This window comes from Lytechinus pictus, unplaced genomic scaffold, assembly GCF_037042905.1.
Source record: "Lytechinus pictus isolate F3 Inbred unplaced genomic scaffold, Lp3.0 scaffold_20, whole genome shotgun sequence".
NCBI lineage: Eukaryota > Metazoa > Echinodermata > Echinoidea > Temnopleuroida > Toxopneustidae > Lytechinus > Lytechinus pictus.
The window spans coordinates 1,804,581-1,829,697 of NW_026974141.1; the positions used below are offsets into that span (position 1 = coordinate 1,804,581).

General features: G+C 36.4%; 2 protein-coding genes across 2 annotated transcripts; both read right to left on the reverse strand.

Moving 5' to 3' along the window:
* Positions 1-5,535: 5,535 nt before the first annotated feature.
* On the reverse strand, positions 5,536-7,389 carry LOC129274252 (SCAN domain-containing protein 3-like). The gene has a single exon (XM_054911089.2). The coding sequence runs from the start codon at positions 7,387-7,389 to the stop codon at positions 5,536-5,538; it is 1,854 nt and encodes a 617-aa protein (XP_054767064.2).
* Positions 7,390-10,111: 2,722 nt separating this feature from the next.
* LOC135157825 (uncharacterized) lies at positions 10,112-17,234 on the reverse strand. Its single transcript, XM_064114787.1, has 5 exons — positions 16,944-17,234; positions 15,823-16,667; positions 14,651-14,876; positions 14,064-14,204; positions 10,112-13,466 (listed from the first exon to the last, which is right to left on the reverse strand). The coding sequence occupies exons 1-5, from the start codon at positions 17,203-17,205 to the stop codon at positions 13,207-13,209; spliced, it is 1,734 nt and encodes a 577-aa protein (XP_063970857.1). The 5' UTR covers positions 17,206-17,234; the 3' UTR covers positions 10,112-13,206.
* Between the last annotated feature and the right edge of the window lie 7,883 nt (positions 17,235-25,117).

Below are 25,117 nucleotides of genomic sequence, written 5' to 3' on the forward strand. Positions count from 1 at the left end.
GCATTTATACTACATAACATATTTGGCAGCTGCTCGTTAATGATGTCACAAATCAAAAATTTATAAAGTTCTAATAACTCTTAATATTTAACGGATTTTCCTCAAACTTTCACCAATATTTCTAAATTATTTTTCTGCCATTTTTACAACAAACTTTTCGCAGGGATGAACTTCCCCTTTAAATAATGCTCTAAAAGTGTAATGATTCTTACAATCATGTATTTACCTACCATTTTAGAGTGTTGTTTTTACTTAAAGGTATTGTTTAACTTTGTGAGCAGCCGATTAAAAAAATTCTCAAACCAAGATGAAACATGTGTACAAGTGCATGTATTAGAACTAATAAACCCTGAAAACAACCATTATTGAGAATGAAAAGCTAAAACTACAAGGCAAACCCCGATTTTGTAAATAGGCGTCTTATAGACGCCTAAATAGTACACATAAGTGTATGGGATGAAATTAAGATGGTGTTTTCAGTCACTTTATATTTCAATTTTTGAAGCACTAAATAATTATTTTCGAACGCAATTTTTTCTGGGCTTCATTTTTGTAACATATCACAGACACAGGTGACAAGTGTGACCTTCTAGCTCAGATTTTTTAAAAGTCAAACCAATGTTAACCAATCACTTTAATCATGAAAAAAAATTATTCATCAGCTGTTCCTTTGTGACAATTTCATTCTCATCTTTTATTGTATTAAGTAAGATACAGTGTACTAGTCTGCAGGCACAGACCTTTGGTTTGGCATAGTGTATAATGCAGAGTCTGAAGTAATGAGACTAGTTTCTCTCATGGAAAGTATCCACTCTAGACATGGCCAAATTTGAGTCTGTGTTTGCAGACTATCAAAATGCAACTCTGAACCTGTATGCATTGTAGCTATAATGTATGCAAATTCATGCATATTTTTTAACATTTAGAATTTATATCGAAGACTTTCCATTAATAGGCTTCCACTTTGATAAAAATACGAGAGATTTGCGTTTAGGTTTACCTTAATTTATTTATTTTTTCCTTTCCATGTTCACTACACTTTCTGTTCAATCAAAGATAGTAATTGATTTGCAATTTTACATATTTTTACAAATCATCTTCTTGTGATTTTTTTAAATGATAAAAATAGTTCACATGAAGGACATTTTTGTGAATATTACAGAACAGCTTATACATGTAGTTTTGTTATTTATTGTAATTGATAATCCATTCATTTTGTGTGGTATTTATAAATGATATTGATGAATTTTGATGCAAAGATATGAAGTGTAAATATCAACTAGTGGGCAGTATTCTAGTTTATATGCATGAATACCATTGTTTGAAGTAATTGATTCAGGTTAGAATATTAGGCCCATATTCTGAAAGTTGTGGTTTAACTAAAAACCAATTGTGGCACAAATCTTATTGATAATATCATTTATGATATTAGTAAATGTTCTATTTATCATCTCATTTGACATTCAAATAATTTATAACTGTCTGGGAATGATAACTGAAGTATTTTTCGTCATCATGGAGGCAAGGGGAAGCAAAATAAGAAACAACATAAGAAATGTATGATATTAACAGTTATATGGATTTTTTGGCTTCTCATAATTTTATGAAATGAATAGCACTGTGAATCGGATGTAAAAAAAATTGTAGATTATAAAGGTCCTTTATAAATTTCGTAAATGTAAGCAATTATAATAAATGTGGATTCTTCTTTGTCAAGATTGATAATAATATTCTAAAACATAAGGCGTACTTTGATAGTTTGCAAGAAAACAGTATTTTAAGAATGGCAATTTTATCACAATTTGAAAGGCGAGGTAGAAAGTTTACCCAGAATAAGTTAAGTTTTAATCAATCGAGAAGATTTAACAAGTAGATAAAAATACAAAATTCATGAAAATATTCATATATTTAGACATTCATCACATTTTTTTGTTCATGTTATATTCTACATGTATTTGTTGTTCATTTTGTAATCTCTTTATTATATTTATGTCACCCCAAAGTGGACACACTGTCTCAATCACAGTATTGCTATATTGTATCGCACAAGGGTGCCATATATATTCTTTGCACTTTTAAGTTATATGATTTGTGCAGTGCCCTTCATTGTACATGCCAATTAATTATCTTCTATTTTGATGTGTGAAGGATACATTATGTATATTAATATAAGGAAATATTAAAAACAAAATATCACATCAGTATTTGCTTGTATGGTTATTTATTTTGTGGAATTTTCTTTCCCCCCCCCCCCAACAGGTGAAATATTAGATTACCTCAGGCCCCTGCCACCTGTTTTTTTTTTAATATGAATAATATTAGATGAATTGGTAACTTTTAACTACAGATAAGAACATGAATAGAGATTATAGTTATCATTACTAATAATGATACTTAATTGATATTCTGTTTTAGAAAGGCGAAATGGTCCTACCTTCTATAATTCTTAGTATCAAACATTTAAGAACTGAATATTTATCATCATTTTATTATTTTTATAATAATTGCATCAATAAGAAACATAAAGGCTAGAGGTAACTAGACTTTTTTAATGAATTAATAAAGAGAGTGTGAGACAAAAAGAGCTGCATTGATTTAGTGAATGAATACAAACATAAGTGGATAAATGGAGTTACAAGAAAGTGAAGATATCGATACTCGGCCGAAGAGGGCGCTATTCTGATTAGATCCAGGCCCTATATTGGAATAGATTTAAAAAAAACGACACTTCATTAAAGAACGAGCGACATTCCTTACGAATGATGTGCACGAAAGGATAGAGATTCCTTTTTTCATTTTTGTTAAATTCATAATTTAATCCTTGTCTTAACCACTTTCCCTGCCGGGTCTCCCTGATCCTTGAATTTAATTTAAAGCAATTTAAAATGAAAAAAAAAATTGATAGAATGACAAGTCGAGGGATCGAGTTAAACTCGTATATAGGAACAAGCTATGAGAAAAAAAAAATATTTCACGTTACTTTCAGGGACCACGTACATATATCCTATTCATAGTCATATTTACAAACAATGAACCATAAAACGACGGATATCAAGTCACATTTTTTCACCAATAACGAAACAAGGTCCCCTATAATAGGCCACTCAGCGAAATGATTCAGGTTGCAAATATTGATTCGTTTGCAACAACGATCTGATCTGTCCTAGTCAAATTATTGGTTGAGATTGATTGGGAACCTCTGTTTAACATAATTGATTTATTCCCGCTTCAAATGTCCTTCCATACCGTCTCACTCACGCCCCCCCCCCCCCCTCTTTCCTCCCCCTATCCCCGTTTTTCTCCTCTCCCCCGATCTCTCTATCTATCACTCCACCTGGGCTATTATCACTAATCTTTATCGTTGATATCTGCTTTATTTATTTATTGGTTTTCTTTATTCTATACTGCAGGGTTGGCCTGTTCAATTATGCAAAACTGCTTTCCAAAGGCGCCCTGTAGTTTTTAAAACAACTCTACATCATGAATAGCAATTCAATGTATGTAACAAAACGATAAAGTAAAAACAAAATACATTATATATATACATATAGAGTGAAATCAACAATTATTATGGAATCATTACATCTACATCAAGTAATTTAGTGTAATTACATGTATGACAGTCAGAATTTTAATGATTTACAATGTTGTTTGAATGCATGGAGGGAAGATTTTCTTTTATAATTCGTCCTTGGGCAGGGTATTTCAAGGGGACATTGTTCAGTATATCGTGTTTTATAAGTTTGCAGATAAGTGGTCCCAAATAGGCTGGGGCTAAATCGTTTTGTATTTTGAAAGCAACACAAAATTGATATTTGATACGTTCCTCCACTGTTTGCCATTTGCCATGTTTGAGTGTAGCCAACAATTCATGTTGGGGAGTAAGATAGTCCTTGTTTAACATTATTTGGGCATACTTATTCTGCAGTTTTTGTATCTTATTTTTGTTGGTTTTTGCACAGATTCCCCAAGATGTACAACAATAATCAATGTAAGGTAAAATCATGGCAAAATATAAATTCCCTAAGAATCCTAGGCGGAAGAAATTGTTTGATTCTCTTTATACAACCTATCGTACGAGATATTTTAACAATAATACTAGATAAATGTTCTCCCCATGTCATGCTAGAGTCAATTGTTACACCCAAGTATTTGATCATATTTACATTTTCTATGGGGTCATTTCTATATTTTATCATTGAAGCATAATTTTTCAATTTTTTCTTATGACCAAAAACCATGACTTTGGTCTTTTGGGGATGCAAAGTCGGGGATGCGAACCCCTCACAGTCACTTCTTAGCTGTATTCTTATAAAACGACATAAATAGGAAATAATCTCATAAGCCCTATATATACAAATTGCAAGCGTGAAGTGCGAGCTAATTTTTTTAACTTTCATGTATTTTGTCCTGAAAATAAACGTTCTGGCCTGATAAGAACTGCTTGCATTTACCCATGAAGATGATATCTATTTCAACAATTGAATAATGCGAGCGCGAAGCGCGAGCTGAAACTTTTCGACATTCCGACCTAAAAAAAAGAGGTAATTCTAAGCACTTTTTGTAATCGTGAAAGGGATCGGTATGTCAAAGAGTCAATTTAACCACTATTTTAAGAACTCTGTTGGAAAATATTAAAGTGGATGTGGATCACACCTAACAAATGATGCGAGCGCGAAGCGCAAGCTCATATTAATATTATTATTTCGACCTTTGACCGGGGCATTCTAAGGACATTTTGTCACTTATGAAAATGATGACTACCTTCCTGTTATATTTTAAGCGCGAGATGAAACTTGTCGATATTCCAGTTCTGAAAAAAGGGCCAATTTATTAGTTATTAGGATTTTTTTTCTTTCTCTTATTTATTAATCTAATAATTATGTTTAATGAGAGCGTGAAGTAAAGCATGAGTTTGTTGATATTAAGGCCTAAAAACTGGACATTTTAAGCATTTTGTAATCATGAATAGGACGCATGGGTTTACATTTTTTTTAATGCGAGCGCAAATTGCGAGCCGGTTTTTTTAAACTGTTTTTTATAAAAAAAAATTTACAAACTTAATCATGAAGAACAATAATGCGAGCTCAAAGCGCGAGCTGAAAATATTCAATATTCCGATCTGAAAAAAAGTAAATTTAAGCTCTATTTCAAGCACTGTGTAGGAAAATTTCAAAGTGGATGTGGATCACACTTAATAAATGATGCGCAAGCTGATCAGCGCAAGCTGATATTTTTATTATTATTTTGCCTATGACCGGGACATTCTAAGGCAGCCATTCTCAATTACTTTTGTTGAAGCTCCACATTTCTTGTTGAGAATCTCAACTGCGCCACTTTCCATCATGCGACCGGGTAAAGTACTACGGGGGGGGGGGGGGGTCACTGGGAAAGAGTCCCCTGACGACTTGGCAATTAGGGTCTCTCATTAATATCAACAGAAAATAGTACCAATGGCAACAAACTTCAACAATTTTCAAAATCAAAATTACTTTTCAAAACATACCAGTAGGCGCTAGTTCAGATCTTTCTGCCTCAGATCTGGTGACTGAAATGACTTCTCCCAGATTTTGCCAGTGCTGAAAAATTAGGCTTGACTGATGTGATGGCAACTCGGAGAACGTTGCACAAATGAGTGTTTGTTATTCTGTTCCTGTATTTGTTCTTAATGAAGTTCATGTTTGAAAAACACTGTTCACAAATATATGTTGATCCAAAAATGGTGAGAATCTTGGTTGACATGCTCCTAAGAACAGGGAAACCAGTAAGTTCAATCCAAAACTTTTCCAACTCTTGACCATTGAACTGCAGTTTCAGTTCATCATCAGCCTGTAGCTCGATGAGTTGTTCTTGAAGGTCTTGCTGGGACATGTCTGGAGAAATTGCTCCTGCTTGCTCCAACCATCTTTCATCTGTTGGGTCTACCAAAAATGGTTGTGTCACAACTAACAGGATACTGTCCAAATTCTTGAAGTCCGCAAAGCGGGTGTGAAACTCGTCCATGAGTTTCTGCACAAATTCTGCACCTACAATTGCATTAGGTCCATATTCCTTCAGAGTGGGAAAGTACTTCTTGTCTTTGGTCAAATCTTTCAGATAAACCGGTAACATCCCTTGAAATGTCTTTACAGTTTTCCTACATGCTGCCAGGGATTTTCCACGTCCTTGAAGTTTCAGGTTCAGTCCATTCAGATGGGTGAAGATGTCCACAAGGAAGGCTATCTTTGTCATCATTCCGTCATCAGTCATAAAGCCAAGATGCTTTTTGGCACGCACATCAGTTGACTGACCCAAGTAACTTACGATGTGTGCTCGCAGGGTCCACATTCTCTTCAACACCTCCCCTTTGCTAAGCCATCGTACAGCTGTGTGCAAAGGAATATCAAAGTACTCTGCCTCTTCGTCTTGTAGAAAGGTTCGCAAGTCTCGATGTTGCTTGGATGATTTGGCTCTCAAGAAATTCACAATTTCAATAAGTTTGTTCAGGGGCTCAGCAAAGTCGTTGTTGATCTTTGCACAAAGAACTGAGTTGTGTATAAGGCAATGGAATGACAGAAGCCCAGGTGAAACCTCCTTCATCCTTGCTGCCACGCCTGTTTTCTTCCCGACCATTGCAGGAGCTCCATCAGTTAGGAGGGATTTCACTTTGGCGATGGAAATTCCGTGTGCATCAAAGAATGATGAAATTGTGCTGAAAATATCACTACTTGTTGTTGATCCAGTCAGGGGTAGCAATTCGAGAAGCTCTTCACGGAATGTCCCTGAAGACTCATCCAGAAATCTGACAAACAAAGCCAGCTGTGCCACATCTGTGATGTCAGTTGACTCATCTATGGCAAGGGAGATGGCATCTGCAACCTTCAATTTTTCCAGCAGTTCATCTTTAAGGTTGTTAGCTAAGACCTCAGAGCGTCTTGTATTAGTGTCATTAGAAAGAGGAATCTTTTTGAAAGTCTCCACTTTTTCTGGGCAAAGGACCTTTGCCGTTTCAACCATGCATTCCTTCACTACTTCGGATGCTGTGAATGGAAGTTTGTTCTTGTTAAGAATCCATGAGACTCGGAGGGAGACTTCTGCTGCTTTCTCCTGTGCAGTTCCACCTCTAGAAAACACTGCTACTGATTTTGCGTGAGACTTAGCTAAATGTTCCATCCTCTTCTTGCGTTCCTCACTTCCTGGTGGATATTTCTTCTCGAATGTGTCCTTGTGTTTTGTATTGTAATGCCGCTGAATGTCATACCTTTTAATCACAGCTATGGTTCCTCCACATATCAAACATGTTGGTTTCATATTTTGTCCATCTGGAAGTATGAAGAAAAAATCAATTTTCCATTCGTCATGAAACCTGCGAGTGTCCGTTTTCAATTTCTTTGGAGGGGGAGCAGCCATTTTCATTCAGAAATCCAGATGGATATCCAACTGAGGTTTCAAAACAAAAGAACCAACAAAAAGAACTTACTCGATAAGATTATAACTTCAGCACCAAAAATTTGATATAAATAATTACATCACAATCAATTCAGTATGGAAGATGAAATGAAGATAGAAAATGAAACTCACTGATTTATCAAATTTATTTATTACTTGTGCAGTATAATTCAATCTCCAAAAAAATTTCTCATCAAAATATGCATATCACCCTAAAAACCGCCCCTTTCAAGTAAGTTTTCATGAAAAACACACAGTTTTTGTTATCAACTAAAGATGTGAACCTATTACGTAAAAAAGAAATCGGGACAACACTGTATGTCAAATAAATTTGATTTTAATTTGGCGCAAGTGCAGTGTCATACCTTGTCAGACATCAGGAAATAAACTTGTGCGCCTACCGCCCTATCCAGCTGATGAGAAGGATAATTGAATGTGACTAATTGTCAGGTGTATTTTGTCGGGGTTTGGCCCGGTGCGAGACTGCACTGACGCCCCAAACTGCAGCCTCTCTCTCCCTCACTCGACCCACGTGCACGTCGGGCATCATTCATTCAGTTAAGCACAGGTGACAGGTGCATTAAAAAAATCGCGGCAAACAATACATCACCTCATTTTACTTTTACAACTTTGGATTTAAATCAGCTTCGGTAACAAAATTTATTATTTCTATGAACAGGGTGTTCTTTGACTGTCAAATTATTCGACTATTAGAACTTACCAAAAATGTACACTCTTGCAGTGAGAAAATTACACGCCGTATAGTTGAAACTTTCGAAGAGCGAGACTTTCATACCACTTGTGATGCATATAGTCTTTGTACCAGTCGTACATGAATACACCAAGCAGAGAATAAGTAAAAAGAAGAACACGATCGATCCCCCATAATTGGGGTTATCGAATGCAAAATCATACAAAATCAGAGGAAATCAATAAAAAATTAAGTTTTAAAATATAGCCAAGTTTTTGTTTTCCTTTTCTTGTTTTCCCTTACTAATAAAACGATCATCAAACCTCAATTACAGATTAATAGATCATCAAACTTTTTCCCCATGTTTAATTTTTTTTTCTTATTTTTACTGGCTCCCACGCGCCACTCCGCAAGGCTCGGTGCGCCACAAGTGGCGCGCGCGCCACCATTTGAGAATCCCTGTTCTAAGGATATTTTGTCATCATATGAAAGTGATTACTATCTTCTCCTGTTATTCCTAAGCGCGAGATGAAACTTGTCGATATTTCATCGGGTTTTATTATTTTATGTATTTTAGGAATTTATTAGTTATTAAGAATTTATGAAAAAGTTATTTTCTTATTTAATAATCTCATATGTTTAATGAGAGCGTGAAATTTGTTAATATTACGGCCTGAAAACTGGACATTTTAAAAATTTTGTAATTATGAAAAGGACGCATGGGTTAATACATTTTAACAATAGAGCGAACGCAAATCGCGAGCCGATATTTTTATAAACTGTAATGAAAGGGGAGTTTAAGTAGCTTGTTAGAGGTATACATACCAATCAACTTGCGAGCTCGCAGCGCTAGCCGATAGGCCTACGTTTTGACAATCACATCTGAAAAGGGATATTTTGATAACTATATGGAATACACAAAGAAAAAAGGGAACTTGGCAAATCAAATAATGCCACCGCGCAGCATGAGCTGAAAATGTTGATATCTAGACCATAAAACTGACATTTTACAGAGCACTTAAAAAATCAATTTGTAAATAAAAAAAGGAATGAAAGCTCGATGTCCGAGCTGAAATATGTTTTGTATATTGACTTCAAAACTTGATAGTTTAAGCTCCATATCAGCCTATTGAGCAAGATATGAATCTCATCGAACAGACAATACAAGCGCGAGCGAAAATGTTATATAGTGACATGAAAGTTTGAGTTTTTTTTTGGCAAGTCTTCCTCTCACCTTATTTTATTTACTCGTCTTCCTCTTCTTATTTTCCTCCATTTTTCCCCTCTTATCTTTCCCCTTTTTTCTTTCTCTCTCTCTCTCTCTCTTTTTTTTTGCTCATTTTTTTTTATCAGGGGGGCATGTGCCCCCAGTAGCTACGCCCCTGGGTAGTTTTCTGAAACACAGTGGAGGTTAAAGAGCAGTTATAAAGAACACAGGATGAAGATAAAATTCATCTGCGCAAGGTAATTCAGTTCGCATTTCCCGAGAACTGAGCATGCGCAAAAAGATTCTTATCTCCACTTTTTGTCATCTTTCGTTTCCGCTCTGCTTTCAACACTTTCTTAAAGGTAAAGTTCACCCTAACTACAAGTTTACATAAGAAGAAAAAAACAAATAATATTGATACTCACAATTTCACCAAAATCGGACGTAAAATAAGTAATATTTCAAGGTTTCGCGTGATTTAATAAAACAGTTATGTGAATGTGCGCGTTCAAATGCAAATGAAAAATCCGATGACCTGGTTACTTTTAACAAAGTCAGTTCTATCTACTAGCTCATTCGAATTTATCCCTCAATGATATTATGAATTGTGATTGATATGCTTTGTGATATATTTGCCTTTGTAATGTTATGACCGAAAAACCAATAAATAGAAATATATATATATTTTTTCATTACGATTATTTTTAGGGGCGATGAACTTATCCTTTATCGACGTGAGTGAAGACGACAACAAACACAAAAACTTATAACATCGGATACAGTTATGATAAATTCAGCCATTATATTATTATCATGACTATATATAATACACAAAAACCTTGCATAGATCCTGCAGACAATATAAATGATCAATTACTAATCAATTAAATCAGTAGACTAATACCTATTCATCTCAGTATTCATGTATGTATACAAAATCTTTGGAATAAATTGCATTAATCATAATATAAACGATTTTTGAAACTACATACACTGTAGATGATATAACTTTGTTATTTTATGTGTATAAAATCTTTTGAATAAACTTGCACAAATTCTTAGATAAATGAATATTTTCAAAATACATAGTTTATATTCTTTGTAACATTTTTATCGACAGTAATGTAATCATTAAACCGTAACCTTATAAGTTTACACAAAGGCCACATTTAGCGAAATTTTCCTCTAATGTTTGTCTTGATTGTTTGTTCCATTTTTCACCATTTTGAAATAACATTCGTATTGACATAAATGTGTTATATGAGCAGATTATAACATGGTCGTACACAAAGTTTTTTTCCGGGTGGGGGCAAAATTATCTTCGAAGAAACACAAAGGCGAGGGACCGAAGCGACTGAGCTTGTCATGGGGTGCTTTGGCTAAATCCAAAGTGAAATTGAATGATTTTGTGCACACATTTTTGTGATTTTAGTAAAAAGAAACAAGCGCTTTTTTTTTTTTGGAGGGGACACTCCCCCCCCCCCCCCCCGCCGCTGTGTACGGCCATGACATAAGAAAAACATAAGCAAAAGATGTTTGTAGATGTTAGCACCCAGGCGATTAAGAGTACTTCAAGGACAAAATGATTGATTTTTTAGAGAAAGGTTCAAAGATTAATTATCAACGGCTGTAAATATTTACTTTCACATAATAGCAATCAACTCTTCCGGTATCTTAAATGTCATTATGATAAATACAGCATTTTCGATTTTATTTTTATCTCATCTCTTTCAATATACAAGTATAAACATTGAGATTGCAGGGTACATACACCAATTCATGCAAAATATAGATACTTATCAATTATTCAATATAGATAAATTCATGAAAATTTCAATTTTTTCTTTGAAAGATAAAATAAATTATTCTGTTTAAAAAAAAGATTGCTCTAAGCCAATTTTGAAAATGGGTTAAACTAAGTTTTAATATATTAATTAAAATTTAATATTATTTAATGTATTAAAAGGTTTATATTCACCTGAAGTATGATGTGTTTACCATAATGCAGCATGTATAATATATATATATATGTAATTATATAATATTGACTGGCCTTAAGGGGAACATCAAATATATTGCCCGCAACTGCATCATATTGGCCCAAGTCTTTAGACGAGGGCAATATAGTTCTTTCAAGGGCAATATATTTGATGTTCCCGATATTCAGAAAAATGTAGGGCAATGCGGTTTTGTAAATGACTAGCTCAGACGTCTGATAGGGTAATAATTATACATGTTATATATACAGTGCGTATCAAAAAAAAGTTTACACTTAGAAACAATCCTGTAAAATTATACATTTGTAATATCCTGAAGATTTTTCCACATTTTAACATTGGTACAGATCCATTTAAGCAAATGACGATATAACTGTCGAAAAATATTTCCGCTTGAGTGAGCACCATTTACTTTTGAAAAGTTAGTGAAAAATTATTTGCGCAGAACTTTGAAATAGTTATGCGAATAAAAGTAGACCTTAATCATGAACAACACGTGGAATTTAGCTAGTAAAATTGATTTGAAGATATCTTTTACCTTTCTTAACTTGTTCCCTTGCCCAAAACACTTCGAAGAGTGCATTGCGCCCCACCCCACTCCCCCACACACCAAGGCCATCGTGACGATATTTGCTTTACACTGAGCTGTGATTTACATGAAATGCCTTAGGCTTGATTTTCATTTTTTAATCATTGTCAAGCTTGGAAAAAGTGTAGAGAATCAAATATTAAATGATAAATGAAATGTAAACCCACTTTAAATGATAAAACCTTAGTGAAAAAATGCTGGAGATGTCTGATATAAACTTTTGTTCAGATTTATCTATTTCCTCAGATCCAGCTGGCACAAAAAGGGTAAAGGTTGTGCTTACTAAGTGTTGAAATTTCAATTTGGGTGGCAAAATTGTTACAAAATGCTTGAATGTATCCGTTTTATTTCAATTGACTAAAAGTGCAAGGGAAATGTATGAAAAATGGTTCGCATGGTAAGTTTGATTTCGCCCTTTCCCCTTGACACAGCGTGAAAACGATCATTACTGCGCAAACAGATTTCTTTAACTTTCATTGGATAGATGAGACCCAAACCCAAGATTATATGTGAAAATATTACCCACATGTTGTATATTCTTTAATTCCCAGGGCTTTTTTAAAGTGTAAACTTTTTTTTGATACGCACTGTATATATAATCCCACAACCCCCTGATTAAGAAACGCCAGTCAAAACCACTAGACCATGAAGCTTCCTTATTATGATTTACAATAGTGGGCTTGATGATAGCATATTCAGCAGATAACACTCTTGAGCTCCACCGTGAACTGAACCGAACCAACTCTAGTTCATTAAAATGAAGGGAAAATGAAAATAATATAAAACCTTCATCAAGAAAACAATTTATTTTGTTAAGTTGCTTTTCAATAAGGTCACATTTAGGTGCCACCCTGAAAACGTCTTGGACTGTAGGTGATCCCACGAAAGCAGCTCTGATAGCGTATAGAGTTTTGTGAGTGTCTTTCACCGACAGATGGTAATGGTACAAGCTACTGAAAATCCTTGCTTCTGATTGGCTGAGAGGCTGAGAGGAAATTATTCGGTGAAAATCACAGACAAAACGTTTTATAAAATGCTCCCCAGGTGTAATACTATGGCGTTCCTCAAGGATACATTACTGGCCATTATCATTTTTTTTGTTTCACACATGAAAATTCGGTAATGTGGGCTTTCGGTGTACGTCCTTGTCATGCTTGTGATATTCGCATTGATTTTTGCATCGTAGATCTGGGATTCAATTTAAAATCAGGTCTTGTAAATTCTGTCTTAGTTTTTTTTGGCCAGGGAATAACGATCATCACCACAATGATCTGAGGGTTAATGAGAAGAATTGTTAAACAGTTGACACTTGTTCACACACGATGATATCTCCATTTGAAACCTTACAGCGATGTATGTCCTTCTTTCTCAGCCGGTTCCTCTCCCTCCTCTCATCCCGTCTCCTCCGGTGTATGTAAAAGGTCACGAACCGTTCGGGTGCAAAGATGCGTTGATACAGAGGCGCCAAGAGCAGTAAGATCCCGGATGTGACGTACATACCGATGAAAGCGCAAAGGGCGCCCTTGTAAGAGCCTGTGTTGTCAATACTTTGACCTAGTAGTTGGAAGGAGAATACGTTTGTATACTGGTTATACTGGTCATAGGATTAAACGTTGAGCGGAAAGCCAGAAAACCATACCCTGGACATGCTTAAAGCTAGAGTGTCAGAGACCAATACAAGGTCAAGGACTGACTTCCCGAGACATAGGACTTCAGGCCTCCGAGGCGAAGGCCAAGGGCTAGCCATCCGATGCCGAGTTCAAGGTCACATAATTGATTTGCTGTAAAGGTCTTCCCCGAAGGGCACAAAACTATAAAGATTGAGAAAATCATGAATTCAGTCGACTGGTAGGTAGGACCTCACTGATCATAAGTAAAAGGTGCTCACAGTTTCAGGTGGTCAAATGGGGCAAGATTAAGTTGCAATAGATGTATCCTTATTCCTTGACCTATTGTAACTACAATTATATCAAAGGTAATTGCCACCCCCGTACAAAGGACCAGAATAGCTTGACTTTATCGGAGTTTAACCAATTTGACCCAACATAATCCCAATTAAGGACTCGGATACTATTACCCTGGCTTTTGTCTGGTGGCCTTGTACAGCGCATAAGCATAAACATACCGGATGAGCACAAGGAGACTGCTTACCCACGAGAGAGCCAAGAAGATACCCAGTCCCATAGCAGAAGAAGATGACGGATGACGTCTCCATCGCCCGCTCTTGGCCAAAGAAATCAGGAGCAAGACTAAACGTGACGACATTGGTTATGGCAACGGTAAGACCAGCAACTGTAAAAGGATTCGGAATGTCGAATTATCACTTTGAAAAATATTCATTTGGACACTTGACTACAATAATGGGAACTGTTGCTGCTGCTACTCTTTTTTAACGACTATTATCTGATTATTACGAGTACTGACTATCATCTATCCCACTACTATTATACTTGTTCTGTTTGGGCGGCATGCGTGGAAAAGTTCTCTTCTGACAGATGGTATACCATGATTGATTTCCCCTGTTTTTGCAATTTGAGAGAGGGGTTTGGCAAGTTAGTTTGACCCAATAACGATGAGCTGCGACGTACATGCTTCCTACCCCCTACCCCGTAGTGATGGGTGTTGTAGTTTGGTCCCACACTCCTTTTTAAATCATTTAGGGAGCCCGAGGTGGTGGTTTAAACCCCTAACCCCCCCCCCCCCCCCAGATCCGGCACTATATTCAACAATCAACTTACCAACAGCCGTGCAGTAGACGGGTATAACGCTTCTAACAACCATTAGCAGGATCCATACAATAATACTGATAACGTTGGATATCACTTGAATGAATATTCTCGGAAATGGAAGATGCTCTCCAATAAAAACTAAGACCACTTTAAAAACGAAAATTGACACCGCAGTGAAAGACACAAATTGGACACCATTCTGCTCCTCAAAGCCAACGGACACAAGATAGCTTATCTGCAAAGGAACAAACGTTGAGGGCGTGTTACGTGAACGTACAGATCACAAAGTTACGATAGAATGAACGTATAGCTCAACATTTTATTGTACAGCATTATCATTTTGATTTTAATCTCAGTCGATCGAAATTATATCGGCCAAAAATGAAATCAGCATTGGATTAATATTCTTACACAAAAAAATTCATGTTAACTACTATTTTTATTTGGATGGGTTATTAAAAAATTGTTAATGGCGTGTTTATGAATTGAAGACACATCCACGGTCTGAGGGGCCGCGGAACGGTTTTCAAAGTGGGGGGTGGGGGCTGACCATGCAAAAAATCACAATCAAATGGTCATTTTTAGGTTTTCTTACACGGTTTTGGAAAAAAGTAGGGGGCTGAAGATCCCCCCCCCCCCCCGCTTCCGCGGCCCCTGCAGTGGACTTACAGGATGAAAAAGAACATAGAAATAGTTTGAAATAAAAGTTCGTGAGTAAAAAATCAGTAGTACACTGACATAAAATAATAATAATATAGGATTTGTATAGCGCACGTAGCCATCTTGCTAGGTGCTCAAGGCGCTCCTATATTACCCCGGCTAAGCTAGTCTACCGATTCTGGTGCGCACAGCTTTTTGAGGAATTTTATCTCACCTGGGTCGAGTGCAGCACAGTGTGGATAAATCTCTTGCTGAAGGAAAACACGCCATGGCTAGGATTCGAACTCTCGACCCTCTGTTTATATCATAAATATCATATCATATAAAAAATAATTCGATGTAGGGAATATGGGGTTACACATCATACAAGATGTATAAGTGCTCGATCGGATAGAACATCCCTCTGTCCCAATTCTATTGCAGCAACGGATAAGTAAAAACGACGCATGTCAGCCAAAATTCATTCGTCGTACCTTTGAAATTCAAAAAATTAAATTGATAAATTCTATTTGCTTTCTCACCGCGTTTACATAATAGAAACAGTCGCCGATTCCATTGAGTATTGTAGCAATAGAAATCATCCAGATCTCAGGGAAGGTTAGTGTTGTACAGATCTTCCGAAGCATCCCACGCTTTGGCAAATCCTCAAGAGGCTTTTCTGGTTGGAAGGCACTACCAGCATGGCCAACAACCGAAAGTGTTGGTCCTTGATGGTTACTGATCGGATAACGTCTTGCAATGGTCGCTGGGGAGTCTTCATCGCTTTGCCAGATGCCGTTCAACGTGTTGATTACCCTGATTGCGTCAACCGTATCGTTCTCATCATCACCGCTCTCGCTTCCACTCCAGGGTGTTTGAGATGACACATTACAGTTCGTCATCAATTGATGATAGCGATTCTCTGCACTCTCTGGCTCTTTGACTTCCGGTTCACCATCGGAATAAGCGTCTACATTACGATCTCCAACCGACTTTTCAGTAATGGCGTGTACATGCTGTTCTCCAAGGGGCCAACTCGTGGTATCTTCACCCAATCCGTCTACAACTCTGTAAGCTGGCGGACTACCAGATATAAACATCTTGTTTGATTCTACTTCCATCTTAGAATGATATGGAAAATTCAAGGGGCACTTTTCTAGATCAGCTACCGCTTCGGATACTTTATCGACAGTCGTATCGTCAGGTTTAAATATCACTTTGCAGTATTTACTTTTCCTATTGTGTTCTTGTTGATCTACGGGAAGTGTGTAGGTAAGGGCGCATGGAAGTCCAACGGCAAAGAGGAGGGCTCCCATAATTCTTAGCGTGATCCTCCAGCCGAATTCTCTTATAGTAAGATCCATGACTTGTGTTAGTGACAACATACCTAGAGCATAGAAGAAAGAATACGACAAAATCAACAATTTTCAGATTTATCAACCATTCTGACCCTTCTTGGTCCAAAAGCATGAACTAAGGTTATAATATTCATTTCCACATTTTGGGCACAAAACGCTTAAATGCTAGCTCCATTATTCCGCAATTCAGAAGATTTATGTCTAGAACAGCTTACAATCAGCGACGATAAGCTTTTTGTTGTGTGTTCCTGAAGCAGATTAATAAATCAAATTGAAGGATATTAAGTTAATGAAAGATATCTTACCTGCTGTTGACCCTGTAACAGCGATGGCCACTGCTCGCATCGTATTCTTTTCTGGAAAGTATAACACGATCAGATCAAAGGCACAGACGGTTACAACACCAGCACCTATCCCGGACATCAAGCCGTATGTACCGAACATGGGAAGGAGACTCGGTAGGAATGATGTCACGAAGATCCCAGCCGAAACCATCAAGATGCCGAATACAGATACCGAGCGATAGCCGAATCTTTCCGAAGCCATCTTGATGAGAGGGGCAAACATGAGCGAGATACTCAGAGGAATACTCCCAACCCAACCTGAAAAAGAGAACCAACAAGGATGGTTATTTTATATTTCTTGGTCTGTCCCGTATTCATAAACTCACAGATTCTATTGAAATGCAATCGTGACAACTGCATTATCTTGATTGGATATCCGTAATAAATAATGTCTTATGAGAACTATACAACAATATCCACTAACCCAGGGAGCCCAGGAGTCGACCGTGCAAAACGAGGGAGACACGGGACTGGGATAGATCGGGGTCTCAATAGTAATCTTAATACAATGTGGAAACAGAAATTATGCCTTACCACGATTATAATGGATGAAGGTCTATCGTGACACACAAATCCTGACATCGAGGCACAGACTGGAACCTCAAAAAACAAAATATAGCCTCGGTCTCGATCGGCCATTTTGTTTTGAATTTTGAAAGAAGGAGAGGTATCGCGACAGAATTTTTCGTTTTTTTGAGGTTCCAGTCTGTGCCTCGATGTCAGGATTTGTGTGTCACGATAGACCTTCATCCGTATAATCGTGGTACTTACTAAGTGCATAATTTCTGTTTCCACAGTTTATTAAGATTACTATTGACACCCCAATCTACCCCAGTGTCTCCCTCGTTTTGCACGGTCGACTCCTGGGCTCTGGCCCGCGAATCTACAAGCTTTTATTCTTGATTTGCCTACAAACTTTTTTAATTAGAACTGAGTAAATGAAATCATTTACCTCAATTACATAAGAATAAGGCTGACCCGAGTAAACAGCCTTGGGGAACACACCAAAACATTGCTATCTGAGTCCCGTCTCTGAATCTCACACCATTCACTTCATTTGACCATTTTAATCTAACAAATCATTTTATTCAATCGTTTCACGATGTAGGCATAAACTGGTCGCCTTAATACGATCGATAACAGATCGATAGTGTATGTGGAAATGAGCATGCGCAACCAGCGTGACCCGGGGAGCGTTTCATCAATATTTTCATCCGACAAGTTGTCAGATCTGACATCTTTCCATGATTTTGATTGGCAGAGAGGCACTGTTCCTATGGTAACGATGCAGAATCGGCTTTTTTACTACGTGTAAACAGAAAGCCGATTCTGCATCGGCAATTGGTGCTCATTTCATTTACTTTACCATTGTGACGTAATTGTGAGTGCACGGATCCAGCGTTGTCTTTATTATGACGTATATACGGGGCCTCCATTTAACGTCCTATCCGAGGGACGGAGTGTTTTCCACTTTAACATTGCCTGCATCGATGAAACAGGGGAGAGACGTTTACACACAACGCACTGGCTTCAGTCATCCGCCCGGGGTGGACTCGAACCCACGATCTTTGGTTCGACGGGCAGACACTTAACCGACTGACGTGTTATCGGATGGAAATATATAGATGAAGGGTAAAATTCATTTACAATACGGTACAATTTATATGGTTCATATTTGGATAAATTTTAAAATAATCGCTGGTATTTTGGTATATCCATGTTTATGTTATAGACATAATTAATATTCCTACAATTGTACAAGGTATATATATATATATATATATATATATATATATGTATTATGAACAGACGTGTTTTTCACGAATGTTTCAGAAACGGATTTTTAATTCTCTTATTTTTGGGTCACATCATGGGCAACGACGAAGAGTGTGACTTTATTACCTTTCATTTTTTAGAGCTATGCTCCTTTTAAAATCTACGATTTTATTTCTACAGCATTTACTAAACCATTTATGATTATATATATATATGTATATATTTATTTATACAGGAAATAGCAAAGGAATATATATTACGCGAATAAATTCAATTTATTATATGACAATAGGCAATGAACACATATATATGTTCCACAAATAGGATAAGAAATCAAAGAATTTTACTAGGTTGATTATTACAATAACGTTCAGAGGGAACTCTGATGTTGTAAAATACATTCGAAAACCCACATCAACATTGTGTTTCGTCATTTTCTTTTCCTGCTTATCTTACTATATTATCCAACGGTCCCCATTCGTAGGAATAAGAGTAGCTAATTTGAATATCTGTCGAGCCATTATCATACTGTGTACTTTCGGATTCACGTTGAATGCAACACACAATTCGATAATTCTAATTAGACCCTTTCTTTTTCATGAATGGAGATTAATTACACCGTGCGTGTTTCTTGAACATGGAACCCGTTACTCAATATCGTACCATTGCAGTGGATGAGTGAGCTATTATCTACAGAACTCAGATCAAATGCATGAAGTACACCGATTCTGTATAATTTAAACAAAACTAACCTAACTACAACAATTATAAAACAAAAGCAGCAGCAAAAAAATCAGCAAGAGTAACTACTTGCACTACTACTACTACTATTACTACTACTTGCACTACTACTACTACTACTACTATTACTACTTGCACTACTATTACTACTACTACTACTACTATTACTACTATACTACTACTACTAGTACTACTACTACTATACTACTCACTAGCGTATCTAAGGGGGGGGCAGACTGCCCCCTGACGAGTCACAACACATGCAAGGGACGTATCCCTGCCCCCCCCTGACGAGTCAAAACTGATCCCTGACGAGCCACAAGTGGCCCCCTCTTTAGATCCTGAAGACATTTTTAAAATGATGTTTGCTTGTCAATTTTTTTTCTGGTACGAAATCCTTTATTTGTGGTTGAAGACATTTTTCTTTTTTTTTTAGGACTTTTTTTTTTTGCTTGTCAAATTTTTGGGCGGACGAATTTGCCCCCCCCCCTTTTGGAAATTCCTGGGTAGGCCACTGCTACTACTACTACTACTGTTGTTGCTGCTGCTGCTGCTACTACCAGGGGCGGATCCAGCCTTCGCCAATAGGGGGGCCGGATTTTTTTTTCAGCCATATTTTCCCCGATCGGCCGCTCGAACATGATTTTTTTGTTTCTTTGAAGGGGTAGTTAGCTTTATTCTTAAATCAACATAAATATATATCATAATCCTTATTATATAATGCGAGCCCAAAGCGCGAGCAATTTTTTTTTGAAATTTTACGTATTTTTCCTAAAATTTTGACATTCTAGGCAATGTTTGTTATCCTGAAAAAGATGTGTATGCAACTATACTACGAACGCGAAGCGCGAGCAGAAATTTTTCATACACGTTTTGAACAGATAGAAAAGGTAGGCCTACCTACTACTTCTACTGCTTGCAGTAAGCCATGAAGACGTTACATATTTCAACAATCAAATAATGCGAGCGAAAATTTTTGACACTTTTACCTAAAGAATGGAAATTCTATGCACTTTTTGTAACTTAAACAGAATAGGTATATACCTTATCAATTGATGCGAGCGCGAAGCGCGAGCAGAAAATTTCGAGATTTGGACCTAAAAACGAGACACTCTATTCATGTTTTGTAAATAATGAAAAGGATGAGTGTTTGGAAACTTCCTAACATTAATGATGCGAGCAGAACATTTTTATATACGTTTTGAACTGATCGAAAAGGTAGGCCCTACCTGTTAAGGACTGCTTGCACTTAGCCACGAAGAAGTTAAATATTTCAAAAATCAAATAATGCGAGCGCGAAGCACGAGCTGAAAATTTTTGACATTTCTACATAAGGAATGGAAAATTTTGATCAATATTTGTAATCGTAAATAGGATAGCTATATAACTAAACAATTGATGCGAGCGAAAAAATTCGAGATTTAGACCTCAAACGGGACACTCTATTCATGTTTTGAATATTCATAAGATATTTGATATTCCGATCTAAAAAGGGTAAATTTCAGCTCTATATTTTAAGCACTTTGTAGGCAAATTGTGAGGTGAATATGGATCGCACTTAATAAAGAGCTGTTAATTTTCATTATAATTATTTTGAGTTTTGACATAGGACCGGGACATCCTTAGGACATGTCATCATATGAAAATGATGACTATCTTTCGATTCCTCTTGCTAAGCGCGAGATGAAACAAAAGGGCAATTTAATTATTAAATTTATATCTCATTTATTAATGCATAATGATGGCGCGGAATTAATGCGAGTGCAAATCGCGAGCCGTAATTTTTGATAAACTTTCATGAAAAGGGGATTTTAATTAGTTTGTTGTGTAATCAATATTGACACATACTCACAAATTAAAATGCGAGCGTGCAGCGCTAGCTGATACCTTTTAGACTATCAGACCTGAAAAGGGATATTTTGAAAAAGTACCTGATAAATCAAAATTTGCGAGCGCGCAGCGCGAGCAGAAAATATTAGCATTCAGACCATAAAACTGACATTTTTACAGAGCACTTTTTAAAATTCAATTTGTAAATCACACAAAATAATGAAAGTTCGATTTCCGAGGTGAAATAATTATGTTTTGTATATTGATTTCCAAACTTGATATTTAAGCTCCATATCGAACAATTTATGTAAATCACCTAGCAAGCATTGCGAGCGCGAAGCGCGAGCGAAAATTTTATATAGTGACATGAAAAATTTTTTTTTTCCAAGTCTTCCCCTCATTTCAATTTTTTCACTCGTCTTCCTCCTCTCCTTTTTTCTCCTCTCTTTTCCTTTTTTTTTTTTTTCTTTCCTTTTTTTTGCTCCGCCAATAGGGGGGGGGGGCCCCCCCTGGATCCGCCTATGACTACTACTACTACTATTATACTACTACTAATACCTCTACTCCTACTACTACTTCACTGCAACTACTAGTCCGGGAACCAGCTGCATCTGCCTAGCTGAAAAGGTTACCAATTTTCATCTTCATATCAATATAGTATGGATGCCCCCTAGTAAAGAAATGCGCGTCTGACTGGTCGTTAGTGGTGGGTGTGGTCAGGAGGGCCTTGAAGAGGATCCCCAAAATTAGGCTAACTAGCTGAAAAAAGAAACCTCATGAAATATTGTCTTGCTTATTATCAGGGTCATTCAAAAAATAATGCCAGACATTTTTGGTGTGGGGAGTAGCCGCCAGACGCATGCAACAAAGGAATATATAAATCCTAAGGGTTCTGAACTTTATAGTAGCGTAATCATGGTAATGCAAAAGTCAAAATGCAATGTATTATCTCCATGTCTATAGTCTCACACTTCTGGCTCTAAATATTGTTTTTTGTGCTGAAACAAATCTTAAACAGCGTTTCTACTGTGAACATATTTCCATGATTACTCAACTGAGAAAATGACGTCACATTTAGGTCACCTCCCCCCCCCCCCCTCCATCTATCGAAAATCCCTTGCGCCACCCGTGTATATACTACTAGGTCTTTTCCCAATTGCAACCCCTTAATCTTTCTTTCAGCAGGGGGGGGGGGTAATATCGCTTATCTTGAAATATCTTGAAGACCTTTTACGACATATTGTTCTTGACTCGAATAGCTTCCGGGTCACCTCCAACACATTAACCCAGAACAATGACTTTTTATGATTTTCCCATTTCTGAAATAACAACATCATTAAGCAAATTACAATTGGAATATTAGGCCTATATATTTCCCTTTTAAAATGGATACATTGTTTATTTTTTCAACTGAACTTCTGGCAAAATATATGAGTCTCTTTATCCAAAGTGTGAAACGCTTCTTTTATAATTTTTTTTAGTCTAATCCCGATTTTGAAGGGGTAGATATTTTATGTCTCCTGTTATCATGGCTCAGATCAAATAGAGAAAGGTCGGGGAAAATGGGTCATGCAATTATAATCCACGGTTGAGGGTTATAATGTGTGTAGTTCACAGGTTCATTTTATTTCAATCTCTTTGTCTTCTTTACCCAGGGTAGCCTCTTCAGTGGTTTAGACACTGTTGTCAACCAGGGCCCTGCACAATACATATATTCAAAAGAACACATTATATACAACACAATATGAAGTCGACATTATTACACTGCAATACGATTAGAGAGAAATGATTTGAGCTCTTGAAAAAGGAAGCAGTGTTGAAAATCGGCAGGAAAACAAGGGAAAAATTTGGTAGGTAGGTATTTTCATTATAGGTTACTACGTTTTTATAATTATAAACTTATCAATTTAGTGAAACTGCAAGGGTGAATTTAGAAAGCGATCTATCACACAAAAAACCTCATTGAAAAACTATGAGTATATCCCGGATACACAATTTTCTTATACTTAAAGGTCTAGTCCACCCCAGGAAAATGCTGACCTGAATAAATAGAGAAAAATCAAACTAGCATAGTGCTGAAAAATTCATCAAAATTGGATGTAAAATAAGAAAGTTATGACATTTTAAAGTTTCGCTGATTTTTCACAAAACAGTGATATGCACAACTAGGTGAGTCAGTTGATGATGTCCATCACTCACTATTTCTTTTGTTTTTTATTGTTTGAATTATACAATATTTCATTTTTTATAGATTTGACAATAAGTACCAACTTGACTGAACCATATAGTCTTAAACAATGCTAATTCCACATGATCAGGGAGGAATTAATCGTTTTTCACTTGACAATGAGGAGATAATTAGAATATTTCATATTTCATATAATAAAATACAAAAGAAATAGTGAGTGGATGACGTCATAGTCTCCTCATTTGCATACAAGCCAGGATGTGCATATAACTGTTTGTGAAATTAAGCGAAACTTTGAAATGTCATAACTTTCTTATTTTACATCCGATTTTGATAAAATTTTCAGTGTTATGCTTGTTGGATTTTTCTCTTTTTATTCAAATAAACTTTTTGTTACGGTGGACTTGTCCTTTAGAAAAATATTATACAGTGCTCCAAGAAAAAACGAAACCGAGATTTATCGATGATTTATCATAACTTAATCACAAATACAATAGACAAGTGACGTACCATTGTAAAACTTAGAATCTCCTCTTTCATCTGAAATTACTAAGATTATTTCTCATTCACGCATGAGTGAGCAAAACAATTTGAAGAGGGGAAACCAAAAAGTCACTTGGCGGGCTCTATCTGGGTTTAATTTGATACCTCAATTACAGAAAATGGTCAAGAAATAACAAAGTTCTGCTTATTTGAAATAAAGCTTGAATATCAATAATTTCATAAAATGAAGAGGTTTTACAGGCTAGCGTTCCGAGTCACTCGACACTCCGTTTTGTTGACGATCAGCCATGCATTAAAGGGGAATCCTACCCAAATAATAACTTGTTTTTAAAGGAAAAAGGAAAATCGGACAAGTTGATAGGTGAGAGTTTGAAAAATACTAGACAAACAATAAGAAAGTTATGATTTTTTTTTAAGTTGTGAATATTGTTAATCACTATACCCATGGAGACTTCAAATCGGCCACAAATGTGATGTCATGATGTAAGGCAAGGACTACTCTTCCATGTACTCCAATACATAGGAGAAACTCACAAATCACTGATAATAAAGTATCGTGATGGCCTATGGGAAAGTTGTCCTCGCCCCTTGTCATAATTTACTCACCCAGTTGCCAATTTGAAATCTACATAGTCTTTAGGGATCTAAATTTTAAAACAGCCATAACTTTCTTATTGCTTGTCCGATTTCTTTCAAACTTTCACAATTATATTTTAATCATTTGTCTCCTTTCAACCACAACATATTATGACCAAGGCTGGATTCCCCTTTAAGTCTTTTGTTAACCGTGCGATAGCTTCTGTGGGAAACCGATGAAAACACGTTTATTTAAAGAAATTATGGAAATACAAGAATTGTTTCGAGGGAACAGAACTTTTTTACTTCTTGACCATTTTCTGTGATTAAGCAGGGCTCCACACTAACCCTTTTTTTCTACTGGTCCAACCTATTCATGTCGGACCAGTAGATACCCAGTTTTTCAATTTTTTACTGGTCCGAACCTAAAATCTACTGGTCCCAAAAAATAAAGAAAACATTAAAAAAAGGCGTGAGTTTATTTTGCTGTCCTTTCTTGTTACCCCCCCCCCCCCAAAAA